The sequence below is a fragment of the Hippocampus zosterae genome, chromosome 16 (genome assembly GCF_025434085.1).
Source record: "Hippocampus zosterae strain Florida chromosome 16, ASM2543408v3, whole genome shotgun sequence".
Lineage (NCBI taxonomy): Eukaryota > Metazoa > Chordata > Actinopteri > Syngnathiformes > Syngnathidae > Hippocampus > Hippocampus zosterae.
In genome coordinates, this window is record NC_067466.1 from 11844886 (window position 1) to 11860674 (window position 15789).

Here is a 15789-nt window from a genome sequence, read left to right on the forward strand (position 1 = left end):
GCTCAACTTACAGCAAAGTTGCATGTGAATGTTCAAAGAAGAAATAATTCAGTGATTGTATGTCTCAGCATTCACATTAAAAAAAATCATCATACTCAATAAAGAGTAAACAAAACCATTTTATTAACTTTTAATGGGTGTGTATGCATGTGTCTTTCAGCGTCCTCACCTCGTTGCCGTACATCATCAGGTGATGCGTGGCGATCAGCGCCTTGAAGACCACGATCCAGCTGTTGCTGGCTGTGCGCTCGAGCAGCGTGTCTGCCAGGTGAGGGATGCTGACGTTCAGCTCGTTGGTGCAGTGGATCAGGTCTGCGGTATAGAATTCCAAACAACAGAATAAGCCTTAATTAGTCTCGCAATGGGGAATTTACGATTTTGCAACAGCAACGTGGGCAGTAAAAGCACACAAGGAAAATGAAACTGCAAACATATCTGTAGTGCCGTACTGGAATCACAAGTACTATATATTCATATTGGAATGGTAAAATGAGTAGCATTCTACTGTATGTAACCTAAAAAAAAATAGTGATGTGAGTGTGAACAGCAGCAATACTAGTCAGCAGGATTGCATGTCTCATGAAAATACATGTGTCAATTACTAGTTTATTTCTAGGTACCCGCTTATCTATACAGTAGATGCGTACAACAGAAAAATGTGAATGTGAATGGCAGCAAGTATAATCAAGTTGTTGTTGTCTGCAACAACAACAACAACAACAACAAAGAAACATTGTGAGAGGGACAAAAAAATGGACATGCAGCGATTAATGAGCACAGCTGACATTTATGAGTCTTTAAGCGCCACCTCTTTACTTACTGTGAGCAGCTGTGGAGGAAATAAATGGGTCGCGAGCCAAAGTCAACATTTATGAGAGGAGTGTCGTGATGTATACGTCCATATGGGTCCACTACAGGAGGTCAGGTCAATGAGCAAATTATTGTTTAACAATAGCCCAGGTACAGGCGTAGGAATCGGCGCTGCATGGACAAATTCATTGGCCCTGACGACTCCAAGGCTCTCTTCCACTAAGCGCGTCAATCGAAAATCCCGGCAGAAGACGGAGAGTTACATTATAAAGTCAATCCAGCGGTGGCACTCAATCGAAATCTCTCCACTCATAATGTGAGGAAATGAATCGGCCTCTTATGAATAATTGACATCATTCCCCCCGTCCTCCACCCATGGAGATGAAAAGAATCAAAACTGCAGTTGACTACCCACGTCTCACCCTCCCAAGATGTCCATCCAGCGTGTGTACGAAAAAGCAAAATGTCAGAATGTGTGTCTTAATCATGCTTATTTTGATGCTAGCTCTCATAAAAACACTCGTGAATACACTTAAATGGGGCACGTGCATACTGGCAAATCTGAGCATTTCTCCCTTTTGTGAACAAAGTCAACAAAGGCCCAATATTCACATACTGCATTCAACTGTGACTTGCCTAAATTTGGCATTCCTCTCCTTCATAATATATACGTGACAACCCGAGATTCACACCCAAATCTTGAACTTCTACCCAAAAGCAGTGCTCATCTATTTACTGTCAAACTAAACATAAAACTAAGAGAATTACATGTGTTTAAAACTACCCAGCAACTGCCTAAAGATAGACTTTCACCGCTGTATTCCGCTTTCTGTAAAAGCCATAAAAAGTCAATTTTTCATTTACATGAAAATGGAGGCATTTATGTTAGATTTATCTATTCAAAAAGCAACATCAAGCTGTATGTACGATATCACGCTGTGCAGTGAGCGGTCACTCCGGGCCTGATGACAAGTTGCATCGGATCCCGCTTCTGCCGCCCATTTAAGCGGACGCGGCTTAATGAAATACCATTTATGCGGCGTGACGTGCTCATCATTTGCCACGCTTTGTAAATAGTTGTCAGCGTTTAAATAGTCGCTCATGCTGCCCCAGCCGGCCCCTATCTCTCTTTGTCAAGGTCACGACACCAAGACGGTGCTGATGAGAGCTCGCTTCGACCGGGTTAATGAGGAGTAAAGCATGGAGAGACAACAATGAATCATGGCTTTAGTGCAATGTGTCACCCAGGCTGGCGAGGGTGGAATCGAAAGTCCATAAGGATTGTTAAAAAAAAAAGGCCTTGGACATTACAGTTGAATTTTAAATTAACATCTGAATACAACACAATTTGTTTGATTTGGAAACAGTTCAAGTCGCAAACGATTAACTCTGAATGTGTCTTGCTTTTTCTTTGGCTATTATTGAGACGTAACTCTCGGTTCATGTTCATTTTACTCGCCGTTTGGCTTATTTGTGGACATTTATTGTACAGTTCTTATTCTTTTCATGAAGATAAAATGTCAATTTATTTTCTAACTCTTCAAGTGCTAGTTTGTTTGCTAGTTTGTTTCAAGAATGTATTTTTTAATACGTTCTCACGGCAATTTTTTTTCTACATTGCAAATATCGCAATCTTTCGTCCTTGATTCTCCACTCCATGTTCAGCAGAGGGTCTCTCCTTAAAATCAAACTTGAATCCCCCCAAAGTCACAGTTGAGATTCAGAGTCGCTAACACCTAGTCCACCGTCCTGCCTAGGATAGTGTTTTATTCTTTCAATATAACAGTGGACACCTTTGTACGTCCATTAAGAACATAAAAATGTTACTCAGAACATTGCTTGTACAGTTAATGAAAAACTAAAACGTTCTGCTGCATTGTTTGCACTTGTCTGCAGCAAAGGGATGTGTTTTTTAATCCCCCTCGACAAGAAGCCAGCGTCTCATTATTTTCATCCCCATTGATTCTGTTCCATTTGCGGGCGAGAGCGATTCTTTAGCAGAAGCAAGTACGCGTCTCCTCTTTATGATCCCATTTAACGAGGCGAGCTGAGCCGGAGCAGACTCGTCTCGTGAATTGTTGCTCAAAGACACAAAGGCTGCCTATTCCGGGGCGGGGGGGGTGCTTCCTTTACATTCTCTGTGATCTACGGCAGCCCAAACCCACGCAGCCGGCTCTTCGCAAACACACCTCTTCTCTGTGTCCTTGCCCGACCTTAAAAGCCCATCTAAATGGCTCAAATGTAAACGAGAAAACAAGAGAGTGTTTTGAGCCATGTGTGCAGTCCCTACTTAAAGCTTCTCAACCCACTAAAGGTCCGAATTAGTCAGATCACAAGCCAAAACCTCATGTAGCCTCTTGCCTGCTCGTTCAATCAGAAAATTGCTGTGTTTCCAAACATTTGGACGCCGCCCCGGTGATGAAACGTCCTCTGAAAAGCTCCTTGTTGCTGCGGTGACATTTACTGGTTTGAAGGTGGATGGCCTTGTGTTGTTTAGTAACTGCATGGCCACTAAGCTAGCGGAGGTAACAACAATAAAGGACTGAATCCAATGAGCATGCAGCACATTAGCAATTCAGCTCGTTACAGATGGACTGGGAATATTTGTGACCTACTCCATTTTTCTATCTGGCCACTGGACACCACCTTTAGGTCTAGCTGCCCTATTTTTAATCATTATTGCACAGTGTACTTCAAATAGACGCCGCGTCTCAATTAGTGGCCAGGTATTCCATCCACGAAAGACAAATAAACACCTCCCTTAAATAGACCCCTCCCCGCCTCAGGCGGAATAACTAACTTAAATGACAGTGTCTCAGTATTTTGGCATCCAATGTAGGTAACTGCTGACCCCATTGTTGCTTACCAAAACAGCAGCACTAATCCAAACACAATGCCTCCATCAGAAGCCTCACTTCTCCAGTCCAGGAGAGAAAAAAAATCTGAGGTACTATATCATTTAGTCGACTTTATTGTTCACACTCAAAACAGTGAACTGCTAAGCTTATTGCCACTCCCTCAGTGAGCAAAACAGAAGCACAAATGCGCATCTCTAAGACAAATAAACACCTCCCTTATTAATTCATGAAAAACATGAGTTCGGCATAACAATTTCTGTTCATAGATGCTATAATTCATACACAAAGCACTTGTTCCGGTTGAACGCCATCATTAATCAAAACCAAATCATGTCTTTTTGACAAATAAAGGGGAGGGGGGACATGTAACTGTCATTTTGGTAAGACAAAATAGTTAACTCTTGAGCCCATTTATACTAACTGCTAACTGCCTTGGCCAGCGCGAAGCAGTATAATGCAGTCATACGTATCCAAACAAATAAGAATCACTGCTACTGTAACGTTTCAATCGGCTGCAATATTATTCGTCAATATTTTGCAGAGGATAAAGAATATATTGTCTGTCTATGTGTAGCTTGACAATTTATGTTCAAATATCTGTTGCTTATCTACATCTTCTTGCTTTGTGTTGCTAGCTAGCTTCAAATACGACACCTCTTGGGGGTAGGGGGGAGCAATTGCGGAAGTGAGATGCCCTCGCATGTCGGCAAGGAGAGCCACAGTCGCCCATGCATGCTGCCAGCCGTTTATTGAACGTGACAAACATTCAAAGGCACAAATACAAAATGATAATACGGTACTAGCAAGGAGAACCTTCAAGCCCATTTGATCACCTGCACCAAGCCACGCCTCTTAAAGGCACATAGACAGTAATACTGCATGCGCTTTAATTTCATGGTTTAAAACCATTTTTTACATTTACATTCTCCTGTGTTTTTTATGATACAGTGTTGATTTCACGTACCATCTTTTTTTTGTCTTTTGGAAAGAATTCATGAAATTTCAATTCATGTCAATGCCTTGCCCTCTTTTTTTCGAGTGTGATCCATTATACCTGTGCACTCCATCCAGCACATGTAGCGCCCCCCGCCTTCCAAAACGCCTTATACCTAATAATCCCAATATATAGCAGGAATACACACACACACACGCACAGATGCATGCATAGGCAATTAGTAGTGTGCAGATAAGGACACCACGCACACATGCATAAATGATAGTAATGCACCAGTGGCCAGTGAACTTGAATGTGAAGGAGGGGAAATGTTGCGGGACTTCATGATATTGCGTTTAGGCTTCATAGATCACATTTAGTGGATGGATTGTGCTTAATTAAAGGGGAAATACGAAAGGCCAAAGGCGTCTTTTTTTGTGTGTGAAGCGTGCGTGCACTGATGGCATTTTGTGTGTGTGCGCGCGCGTGTGTGTATGTTTTCACCTACAGTCAAGGTGCTTCTTCTTGGGTCCGCTCACTTCGTGCGTCGTGGCCTTGCAGACGGCTTTGCTGATGGCCGAGCCGCTCATGCTGTGCTGCGCGGCGACGATCCGGTCCGTCAGAGTCGGCCCGGACATGGTGGAGGAGGAGCGGCTTCGGCTGGAGCCTGGAGGAGGTGACGGGGATTGGGGGGTGGGGGGTGAGTAGTAGTAGAGGACGATCAAAATGTCTTTAGTGGAGGGGAGGAGGTGGGTAATGCCCTCTGCGAGGATCGGCCGTCTCTGCTCCGGGAGGATGATGAGAAGGAGGAGGAAGAGGGCAGTGAGCAGCGACGAGTCATACGTTCGGTTAAAAAAAGAAATGAACAAGAGGGAAAAAACTACATTTGCCGTAATAGTAAGGCATTCGGATGCGGAAATTAAACAAAGCTATACGCCGGAATGTCCCGAGTGTCCCTGAACGCAACCCGGCCGATGCTGATGAGAGTGCGAATAAGGCTCACGGGGAAAAAAAAATCACCAAATCAACACAAAATCGTCCATGATTCAACTGTCCTCCGTCCAAAGACGACGAGATGAAATTTTTAGACTTCCCCTTCTTCTTCGCGTGTCCCCTCAACGTCTCCCCGAATGCACAACGTTCGCTTTCTGCAGCCGGTCTTCTTACAAAAGCCTGAATTCCTCTGTAGAGGTCGCCCCATAGGCTGGTGGTGCGCGTGCGTGCGTGCGTGCACGTGTCAGTCAAACTTATGTGCAAAATGGCAGTGCGATGAATCAGGTGACTAAAGAAGGAGTCTGAGATTGGGCCACTTCTCTAGACGGGAGCTAATCTTAAAGCAGAAGGCATTTTAAAAAGTATCATTTATTTTTAAGGTTTCAGCTATGTCATTATTTCGATGCATCAGACCAATGAAATAGGGACACAAGGGGCAGCAAATTTGCCTTTATCGTGCATGATGCGTCTCATGACCATTTTTGGTCGCGCGATGGTGTAACATTTCTTTATAATTTATTCTATTATTTATTTCTGCAATAAAAAAAATGCAACGACACAAAAATGTATGGTTGTAGTCAACAAGCATCCCCATTTTTATGTATGTATGTAGATCAAAACATAAAGGCTCTAATTGTAACAGCAACACTGACTGGATCATTCATTAGATACACCCATGAACCCAAGCAGCCTAAAAATGAATTCAAACATATATTCTTTGAATTAAAAAATACTTTGTAAAATTAATTTTAAAATAATACTTAACCTTGGGGTATTTTTTGCATGAACGCATGTCACAGATGTCTTATAAAAGCACCTATAAAAAGGAGTGGTTTGAAATCAGACACAACAGTGCATGTGTCCTTATGATAGGCTGTTTACGTCACTGCTGTTTTTGTTAGCAACAGGATCCAAATGCACTCAGCTATGCGACTAAAAGAGAGACACCATTTCAATAGATTGAGGCAAGTGTACTGAATGAACTACGCAGTGGGTGTGCTTTCACAGTCATCATGAGTGGAAAAAAGAAGAATGGTGGCAACATAAGTAGAGCAGTATTAAGTCGACTGGGTTGCATGTGCAGTGTGGCACATAGAGTGAACGGTTACCAGTGTGTTGCATCACAAGACTTAAATGTGAGTGAATAGAGTCAGCGTGCCATTAATACAAGTTTAATAGAGTCAATTCCTCTCATTATGAAAGAGGTCTTTTATATAACTTAAGACAAAGGCAGACATGTTCCATATTCAAAAGCATTCACTTGAATGATCATTTATAGTTGAATATTTGTCGAACTGTTATCGTTCACATTCTGTGTCCACTTCCTGCTTATCTGTGATTGGCCAGGCCAGGACTCATCATTTGGGACATGACAAGCAGCCGAGGTGCTCCTTGGTGGCATTGGCATACCCCGAGAGGACCAGGGTGGCGGGCTCTCGCTCGTTTGGGTGACTCTCCTCGTTGCTCAGGATGTGCTCCACCAGACAGTGAGCAGCCTCCTCGATGTTGCTGTTTTCCTAAGGGAGGGGAAATCATCAAGCCATCTGTCCATTTCCTGAGGCGCTTTTCCTCATTAGGTGAGTTGGAGCCTCTCTGAGTTGACTTTGGGGGAGAATTGTGGTGCATCTTGTCATCAGCCAATCCCGGGGCGCATACAGACAAATAATTCACACCGACAAACAATTCAATAATCTTTCCCGTGCATGTTTTTGGAATGTGGGAGGAAGCCGGAATAACCAACTAAGGTGCAAACCCGGATCTCTTGACTGTCAGCTAGACAGACGTGCTAACCACTAGCTAATTGCACTACTGGAAAATAACAATATAAAATGGAATGTAGTGCAAAAGTAAAGTAGACTTTAAACATAGCAAGCCATCATCCATTGATTATGTCTAAGGGGGAAAACATGCGCTCCAAAAAATTACACTCCTCAGCCATTTTATTATTAGGGAGTATTCAGCACTGTTGGGTGGAAACCCTATTTGTCCAAATATGGTCAATTTCATATGAATATGTTTTTTTGGCCTATGACAATGCTCATTGTTTTACTTACACTCATTTGCTTTTGAAAAGTGTGAGGGAATTTGTGTGGTTTAGTGGGTTGGCCTGAGCACAGATTTTGACATGTTCTTACCATTTTAATCAGTGAAAGCTTAATAAAAAAAAACAACTCAGCGATTGAATGTGATTTTGGAGTGGTGCATTGTGATGTTGGTCCGCAACCATGTACAATTTCAATATGAGGTATAAACTTAGTATCACATTAATGGAAAGGCATAGAGACGATGACATTTAGTTACTTTGGATTAACCATAGTATGTCTTGGAGGTGGTGCCTCCTGCTTGATTATGGCCTTCCTAGCCCAGCTGAGGTACTTGATGGTAAACAACACGCAATGCAGAAAACCTTGGCAGAGGTCTGGAACCAGCCGACGAAGCCGTTGTCTCTGCAGAAGGCATCCAGCCTGGTCTGCGGGCACGCTACTTGGTCAGCCTTGTTGGCTAATAGGACGGCGGGAACGGGTCTCCCGTGGTTCAGTGTCACCTTTGGACATAAACAAGATTGAAAGGTATCAAATATATCCTCATGTCTGTTTGTTGGGTGACGGGGGAAATCTCGAAACAGTGAAATAGTGAACCAGCATTGAGAATGATCATGACTTGAGGAACAGAAGTCAGTTGAAGAGAAAAGTTATGACCTTGGAATCCAGGTCGTCCTTCCACTTGAGCACGGCGTCAAATGTGGACGCCCGCGTGCTGTCAAAGACCACCAGCGCTCCCACCGCCTCCCGGTAGTAGACCCGCGTCATGTTGCCATAGCGCTCCTGTCCTATGACACAGACATGTTTAGATTAGTCGCTATGCAATGCTAAAGTGTCAGGAAAAGACAACTAGAACATCTGAACTTAATTTGGGCTTCATTAGAGTCACTTAAAATGGTGGCAGATACAAATCCCTCTCCAAGTAAAGTTCAGTTGTATTCATCTTTTTACTACAATACATTTAATCTTTTGGAATGGTTTGTTTTTCAACAATCCCATCTAGACTATGACTGTTTGGATGTTTACTGAAATTGTGGCCGGGTAAAGCCTCTTGGATGGCAACAGTGTAACCCAGGAACAGACCAATTTGCATTATATCAAGTGGGAGGGGGAGAAAAAGCGCTCGTTAGCTTTTGCATGTTTTGATTCTGTCATGTGATGGACGCTTTCCGCATGGGAGTCACTGGCCACATTCCACAAGCAGGCAACAAATGACTGGCATTGGGAGGGGCCGTGACACTAACACACACACTCAAACTCACATAGGGTCTTTTCGAAAGTTACCTGGACATTTCCATTGCCATAAGGTTGTCATAACATTTGTAGAAAATACATAAACATTGTTTTTATGGGTAATAATGTGCTTGCAGTGCACCAAGGGTTGTCCTTGTGTTTAGGAGACATGCTAAGAACAATTCGTTACTCTGCACTCAACTTTATTTAAAGGTCAACATATGCTAAGCATACAGTTGGACATAGTTAATTATAAAAGAAAAAAAGAGAGAGAATATAATTGCTTGATCTGACAAAGAAAAAAGACAGTGTTGTTCTGCCAAATTCATTCAAAATATATTTTTAGAGGGTTTTAAAATTTGTGGGCTATCAAATAGTATTTAACTTGTAAATGAGTTGTTTTCAAAATAACACATTTGAATAATTTTTCATGTCCTTTTTGCAATTTCAGGTCAAATATATTTGACAAACTTAAAATAGTTTAAGATGTTCAATTTAAAGTCCCTTTAAGTAATTTTTTATGCTCATTTAAACATGTATCTTTATAATTCATGTAATTATATTAGTAAGCCTTTCAATACTAACAGGCAACTATTCTTTATCTTCTGCAAAGAACAATCACAATTACTGTGGCTTATATAGGAACTGAGTCTGTCTCCATATATCCGTATGCCTGTATTATAGTGCCCCCTGGTGGCCAAGGTGCACACACCAGAAGGAGTAGCCCAACATATTGTATTGAAACAAAAACGACTTTCTTTGCATTGTGTCTACTCATGTCAGTATTGCATGCTTTTTTAAAATAAGGTGCAGTACTAAATAGTAGAGTGCACATTACAAGCATCTCGATTTTTGGGGGGAGAGCTCGCGCGCAAAGGGAATTAATGGCATTTCCATGCATTTCAGTGTGTTCACACATTAAACTCACATCTCAAGACATACAATGTAATACAGATACATTTATTGCATTTGTTTGTTAAAAAGCACATGAAAAGAGGATGTTAAAAAATAATCTAATATAAGATAGCAAATTCCAATATTATGGGGGAAAATATTGTTACAATTAGATTATTTCTCAAAATCCTTTAACCCAAGAAGTCAAGTCAGCGAGGGAATGAAAATACTCCAGGAGAGTACAGGTCCCTGAAAATGGACTTAAATTTGCTAATGTACTTATTTGTAGTGGGTCCTCACCGGCAATGTCCCAGAGCTGCAGTCGGATGACAGTGTCCCGGTCCCACTGGAGCACCTTGAGAGCGAAGTCGACACCGATAGTGGCACGATAGTGCTGTGAGAAGATGTGGTGCACGTAGCGCTTGATGATGGACGTCTTGCCCACGCCCAGGTCGCCAATCACCAACACTTTAAACAGGAGCTCACGCTGCATTGCTCTAACCCAGAGGAAACTCTGTCGCCCAAAAACTCCAGCTTAAAAGAGGATCATTTAAGCCAAATGTGTGGATTCCCACCGCTTGTTGGAGAGGAGCATGAGAAGTTTTGACCTCTGTGGACCTCCCACTCCCACGCGACTCTTGGCTGGGAGCTATTCCCGCTGCGTTCAAGTGCTCGACTGAGGTGTGGGATTTTGAAAATCCGAAAACATCACCAAATCACAGCGAATCTCAGATTCATTCAGTCAAACCTTTCTTGAAATGACGAGAGATCAATTTAAATGATGGTTAGAAACAAAACAACAATAGAGCTATGTGACATATTTCCAAAACAGTTTCATTCAAAAGTAAATCCAGTGTTTGATTTTTAAAAGTTCAAATTGTATGGAAAAGGAACTGTAGTTGGTACTTTTTAATTTTAATAACAAAAGAATCCATCTATCCAATTTTTGCTTTAAAAACAATCTTATTATTTGTCGTTGTATTATAGTGAAGTCACCATTTAGTTACTGCAATATATGGAAACTCTTTTATTTTAATTGCAAAAAATCACAGACAGCTCTAAGTGTCCCTAAACGTATCATTGACTGATTTTTTTAAAATGTATTTTTTTCTATCACATCAAAGTTCGTTCGTTCGTTCGTCTTCCGTACCGCTTGATCCTCACTAGGGTCGCGGGGGGTGCTGGAGCCCATCCCAGCCGTCTCCGGGCAGTAGGCGGGGGACACCCTGAATCGGTTGCCAGCCAATCGCAGGGCACACATAGACGAACAACCATCCACGCTCACACTCACACCCAGGGACAATTTAGAGTGTTCAATCAGCCTGCCATGCATATTTTTGGAATGTGGGAGGAAACCGGAGCACCCGGAGAAAACCCACGCAGGCCCGGGGAGAACATGCAAACTCCACACAGGGAGGCCGGAGCTGGAATCGAACCCCGTACCTCTGCACTGTGAAGCCGACGTGCTAACCACTGGACTACCGGGCCGCCCCACATCAAAGTTTTGAAATATTTCTATTATATTCTCTTTTTTAACCTGTAAAATTTTGCACACTATGGATTCACCATGCATTGTAGGGTTGTGCGATAAATGAAGTTAATGAAATTTTCACTTGCAAAATGTTATTTTAATCATGAATCACGGATTAATTACTTCCTTAATCATCCTGAATCTAATTTAATTCATTCTTTCTTTAAAAAAAATAACTTGTACTATTTCATTGTTTACAATACTTACATTAACAAACAACGAGTACGTCTATTTTATTATTCATAATTTTGCCACCAAACATGAATTTACAACGTCATTATTTTTTGAGAAACGTAAAATAATTTTTATCCAAAAAATAATGCTGCGTCGTAAATGCTCGTCATGGTAACGGTACGTATTTAATTGAAAAGCACTTTCTATAGTAACACAAAATGGTGGTTTAGCAAATTGTCTAAATGGCATCAAATGTGAATAAAACGCCAACGGTGTGAATGTTTTTTTTTAGGGGGGGGGTGAGACATTATAAATCTGTGACGACAGCTAACGTCACTTCCCCCGATTTTGGCTGCGTCTCAGTGCTCGCGTTTACGGTAAATGCAAACGCAAACGGTGCTGATGAGGGCGAGCGGATGCTGGTGTGTGAGTGTGCGGATGTGTGCGTGATGCCGTCGTGTTTGTCTTCCTCCTCACTGTCGTTTCTTCCCAAATAGCAACGCAAATACGCGCTGGACCGTCTGTGTCCTTACCAATCTATTGGAAGATCCATTTTATTACCTTGTTTTAAGGCGTGAATCATCGCGATGTACGGCTGGTAAACAATAACAGTGTCTTTTTTATTTTTGGTCTTTCCTCCTCCCCTCCCCGTAGGCTTGTTTTTGAAGGCATTACCGTCGAAATGGGGCTCGGGTTTGACACATATTGAGCCCTCAGCTTCCAGGTAAATCAGCAGATACTCGCATTGATTGGATTGATGATGGATGTTAGTGCAATAGCTGGATGCTCGCGGGGATTGTGATGGTAAGGCCCGATGCTGCTTGTGGTGTGGAATTTGAGGCTCGCGGGCCACATATGGCCATCGACAGCACTGGAGGACCTTGATAATTATGTGTGCGTGTGTGTGTATGCTATACATTATATATATATATATATATATATATATATATATATATATATATATATATATATATAGATAGATATAAAATAACATTGGTAAACAATTCTCATGTTTATTTTAAATTTAATTGAAATAAAATAAAATAAGTGGAATAAAGTAAATAGTTTGCTTTTGTAAAATATTGTTAAATCCAGTTATTTCATGAGGTAAATGAACAAAGCAATAAATATATTTTACGTTACAGATTAATTGATAAATTACAATAACAAATATTGAATCTGATTTTTTTTATTTATTATGACAGAATTTGGAAGAAAAACCCAAACAAACCAAAATCTTGATTGACTGTTTTCTACACTTTATTAAAAAGGATAACAATGGAGTTAGCCCACTGTAGTTCTCAGTGGCTCATTCGTGACTGAAAGGTTGTGTTTTCCCGACAGATTTGACATGGACACAATCTGGCTTTATCAATTCCGTCTGATCGTGATCGGCGACTCCACGGTGGGCAAGTCGTGTTTGATCCGTAGGTTCACCGAAGGCCACTTCGCCCACGTGTCGGACCCCACCGTGGGCGTTGACTTCTTCTCACGCCTGTTGGAGATCGAGCCGGGCAAGCGGGTCAAGCTCCAGATCTGGGACACTGCGGGCCAGGAGAGGTTCAGGTACCCTTAGAAGTACTTCATAATAATATACAATAATAATGTAATTTAATAGCCTTTCATTAACCCAACATTTAAATCAATTAATTAAACTTGTAATTACACCACAGCAATTGACTGTAAATAAATGGTAGTCCCAAATGTTTAAATTCTAAGTCAATTTTCGCTTACTTTTCATTTAGTCAGTTGTAGCATTCATCTTATTGGAATAAGTCTTCATACTGATTATCACCCCCCTCAGGTCCATCACCAGAGCCTACTACCGTAACTCAGTGGGCGGGCTCCTGCTCTTCGACATCACCAACCGCCGCTCGTTTCAGAATGTGCACAGCTGGCTGGAGGAGGCGCAGAGTCACGTTCATCCGCACAGCATCGTTTTCCTGCTGGTGGGCCACAAGTGCGACCTGGAGGCCCAGCGGCAGGTGAGCCGGCAGGAGGCCGAGAAACTGGCGGCGGCCTTCGGGATGAACTACGTGGAGACGTCGGCACGAGACGCCATAAACGTGGAGACGGTTTGTTCACCTCCGACAACACTTCCAGGAAAAAGTCTTTTGAGAGAATTTGGTTTTGAAATATGATTTCTTACGCAAGCAAAAACGCTTCATTTCTGAGTTTTGTATTGAACCCTGGAGTATGTGGTGGGATTATTTTTCAAAGTCCTCTTCACGTGTATTTTTTTTAAACACACATGAACAATAAATTGGTCAGCCCTAGTGTCGACCAATATTCATTGCACTTTAACTCCATAGAGTAAGCCCGTTCTCAGTGGCTCAATTGCATGTACTGTACATATGTTGTTGTTTTTTTTGGTCTCCTGAAGGCATTCATGGACCTGACGAGGCAAATCTTTGAGCTGGTGCGCGGTGGTGACATCAAGATCCAAGACGGCTGGGAAGGAGTCAAGAGCGGACTGGTCCCCAATACGGTGCACTCCTCGGAGGAGGTCACCAAGGCGGGGCGCCAGTGCCTCTGCTGAGCTAATTTCTTTTGGACTCCATCTTTGGGAGATGGGCCTTCTCTTCATCTATGACTTCACAGCGGGTCCCGGCTCTTTCCTAAACAATTTCCATGTTGCAGTAACACGCTTTACTTGTCCTGTGTCGACTACTTGCTCGGTGCAAAATACACTTCTTTTCTCTCAATTAAAAGCACAAGATGCCCCCTTCGTGTCATTCAACATGTTAGCTGTGCTGCTTTTTTGACATGCACACCGACACAGTGATGACCATTGACACTAATGTGAATATACACAACTCAATAGAAATCAGACAGACTCTTCACATATACTGTAGATATACAGATGCATACATATACTATATAGTCAGAAAGACGCAACACTTTTACTCACTGCACAACCCAACAATCGTTACTCGAGCCAGACCATTTAAAAATGTTTATTTTATTGTTTTTCTTTAGGCCAACGCCAATTCTGGTATACCACAAAGTAAAATTCCGATGGCTGAGGGTGATTAATTTATAAAATGTATCATGAATAGAAAAACATTTCGCGTTGTTCATTAACGCTTGCAACAATAAAGATGTGAAACACAGGTAGAACATTTCACTGTTTGACAATACTTTATTCTTTAATATTTGACTTTATGACAGAGAGAAATATTGTGGTGAAAGGCAGACATGGCCTGAAATCGGTGCATGAAAACTCCATGACTGATGAAACCTCACTTGGCAAAAGCTACAAGGACAAGTGAGCGAAAGAGATCTGGCATAACTGGTACTTGCACGGATGGAAAGTCACAAATTGTCAAGACAAGGTTGGTGAGTTTGTTTGCAACCAGGTTTGATCCAGGCCTTGATTGAAACGCTTAATGTGTTTTTTAATTAATTCGAACGCTGGCTTCGTGTTCGTCATCAATTATTAATAAGTGGACTGTGGACATATCAAAAATGCTCTGGAGTTGTCTTAAGCGTGGGTGGCCAAAAGGGGGCGAACTCAGTCAAGTTCCATACATTCATTCATTCATCTTCCGTACCGCTTGATCCTCACTAGGGTCGCGGGGGGTGCCAGAGCCCATCCCAGCCGTCTCCGGGCAGTAGGCGGGGGAACTTTGAATAGTTACACAATTTTTAAGTCCTTGAAGATTTGGAAAACAGAAGGAGAATTTGGAGAATCTGCGTAGACCTGCTGTGATTGGCTAAGAAGGCGGAACCAGCGCAGTGGGAAGTGGCCCTCCGTTTTAGCCAAGATGACGTCCCACCACTTTAATTTGGCATAACAGCAGTAATCGGCACTTTTTAATCGAGTCAAATATGTTATGTATGTGTATTTATTTGCACAGAACAAGGTTGTGGGTTTCTATTAACTCTTGGTGAACAATTACTATGACGTGCGTCACACAATTACTTACTGATTGAGACACCTGTGCTGGAAGGTGCATTCGAGTCGGCAGCGTTCGGTCGTGCGAAGAACATTATTTGTCTTGGATTTTTCTACTACCGTTTTTTCTGGCCGTACATGGTATGTTATTTCTACTTTATTTATTGAATGTTTCAAAGAGATGGGATATCTTTATTTTAGTTTTCACGGAATGTGGTGCGGTTCACTACCGCAGTAGACAATTCTGACGCAGCAAGTAGTCGAAGAAATCACCTAAAATTGTTAATGTTAAGACCGTTAAGAAATGACTTCCTGTGCCTTATATATCTACCCACAGACACAGCTATTAGCTTGTTGTCATGTGGATACCGTGGTCTTAACAAAATTTGGCATGGAATTACCATATGGTTTCACGTGACTAA

The 15789-nt window shown here is 42.0% G+C and overlaps 3 protein-coding genes and 1 long non-coding RNA gene across 10 annotated transcripts in view; 2 read left to right on the forward strand and 2 right to left on the reverse strand.

Annotated features, from left to right (window-relative positions):
• Nucleotides 1–5254, reverse strand: part of LOC127588780 (phosphatidylinositol-binding clathrin assembly protein-like) — a 14035-nt gene extending 8781 nt beyond the window's left edge. For all 7 annotated transcript variants that reach the window (XM_052047650.1, XM_052047649.1, XM_052047648.1 and 4 more), the window contains exons 1-2: nt 5111–5254; nt 170–312 (exon numbers count right to left, since the gene is read on the reverse strand). In XM_052047650.1, coding sequence (XP_051903610.1) covers nt 170–312; nt 5111–5240 — 273 coding nt within the window. In that variant the 5' untranslated portion in view covers nt 5241–5254. The remainder of the gene's footprint in view (nt 1–169; nt 313–5110) is intronic.
• LOC127588786 (uncharacterized) overlaps nt 1–10200 on the forward strand; it is a 12281-nt gene extending 2081 nt beyond the window's left edge. The window contains exons 3-7 of the long non-coding RNA XR_007959193.1: nt 161–268; nt 5113–5295; nt 6943–7172; nt 7925–8165; nt 10054–10200. This is a non-coding gene — a long non-coding RNA (uncharacterized LOC127588786). The remainder of the gene's footprint in view (nt 1–160; nt 269–5112; nt 5296–6942; nt 7173–7924; nt 8166–10053) is intronic.
• rab38c (RAB38c, member of RAS oncogene family) lies at nt 6752–10257 on the reverse strand. The gene is made up of 4 exons (XM_052047654.1): nt 10065–10257; nt 8295–8425; nt 8003–8140; nt 6752–7112 (listed from the first exon to the last, which is right to left on the reverse strand). Exons 1-4 carry the CDS (start codon nt 10255–10257, stop codon nt 6954–6956), a joined length of 621 nt encoding a protein of 206 aa, XP_051903614.1. The 3' UTR covers nt 6752–6953.
• A 1535-nt stretch (nt 10258–11792) lies between these two features.
• LOC127588992 (ras-related protein Rab-39B-like) lies at nt 11793–14591 on the forward strand. The gene is made up of 4 exons (XM_052048029.1): nt 11793–12193; nt 12814–13035; nt 13274–13544; nt 13853–14591. The coding sequence occupies exons 2-4, from the start codon at nt 12821–12823 to the stop codon at nt 14006–14008; spliced, it is 642 nt and encodes a 213-aa protein (XP_051903989.1). The 5' UTR covers nt 11793–12193; nt 12814–12820; the 3' UTR covers nt 14009–14591.
• The last annotated feature ends 1198 nt before the right edge of the window (nt 14592–15789 follow it).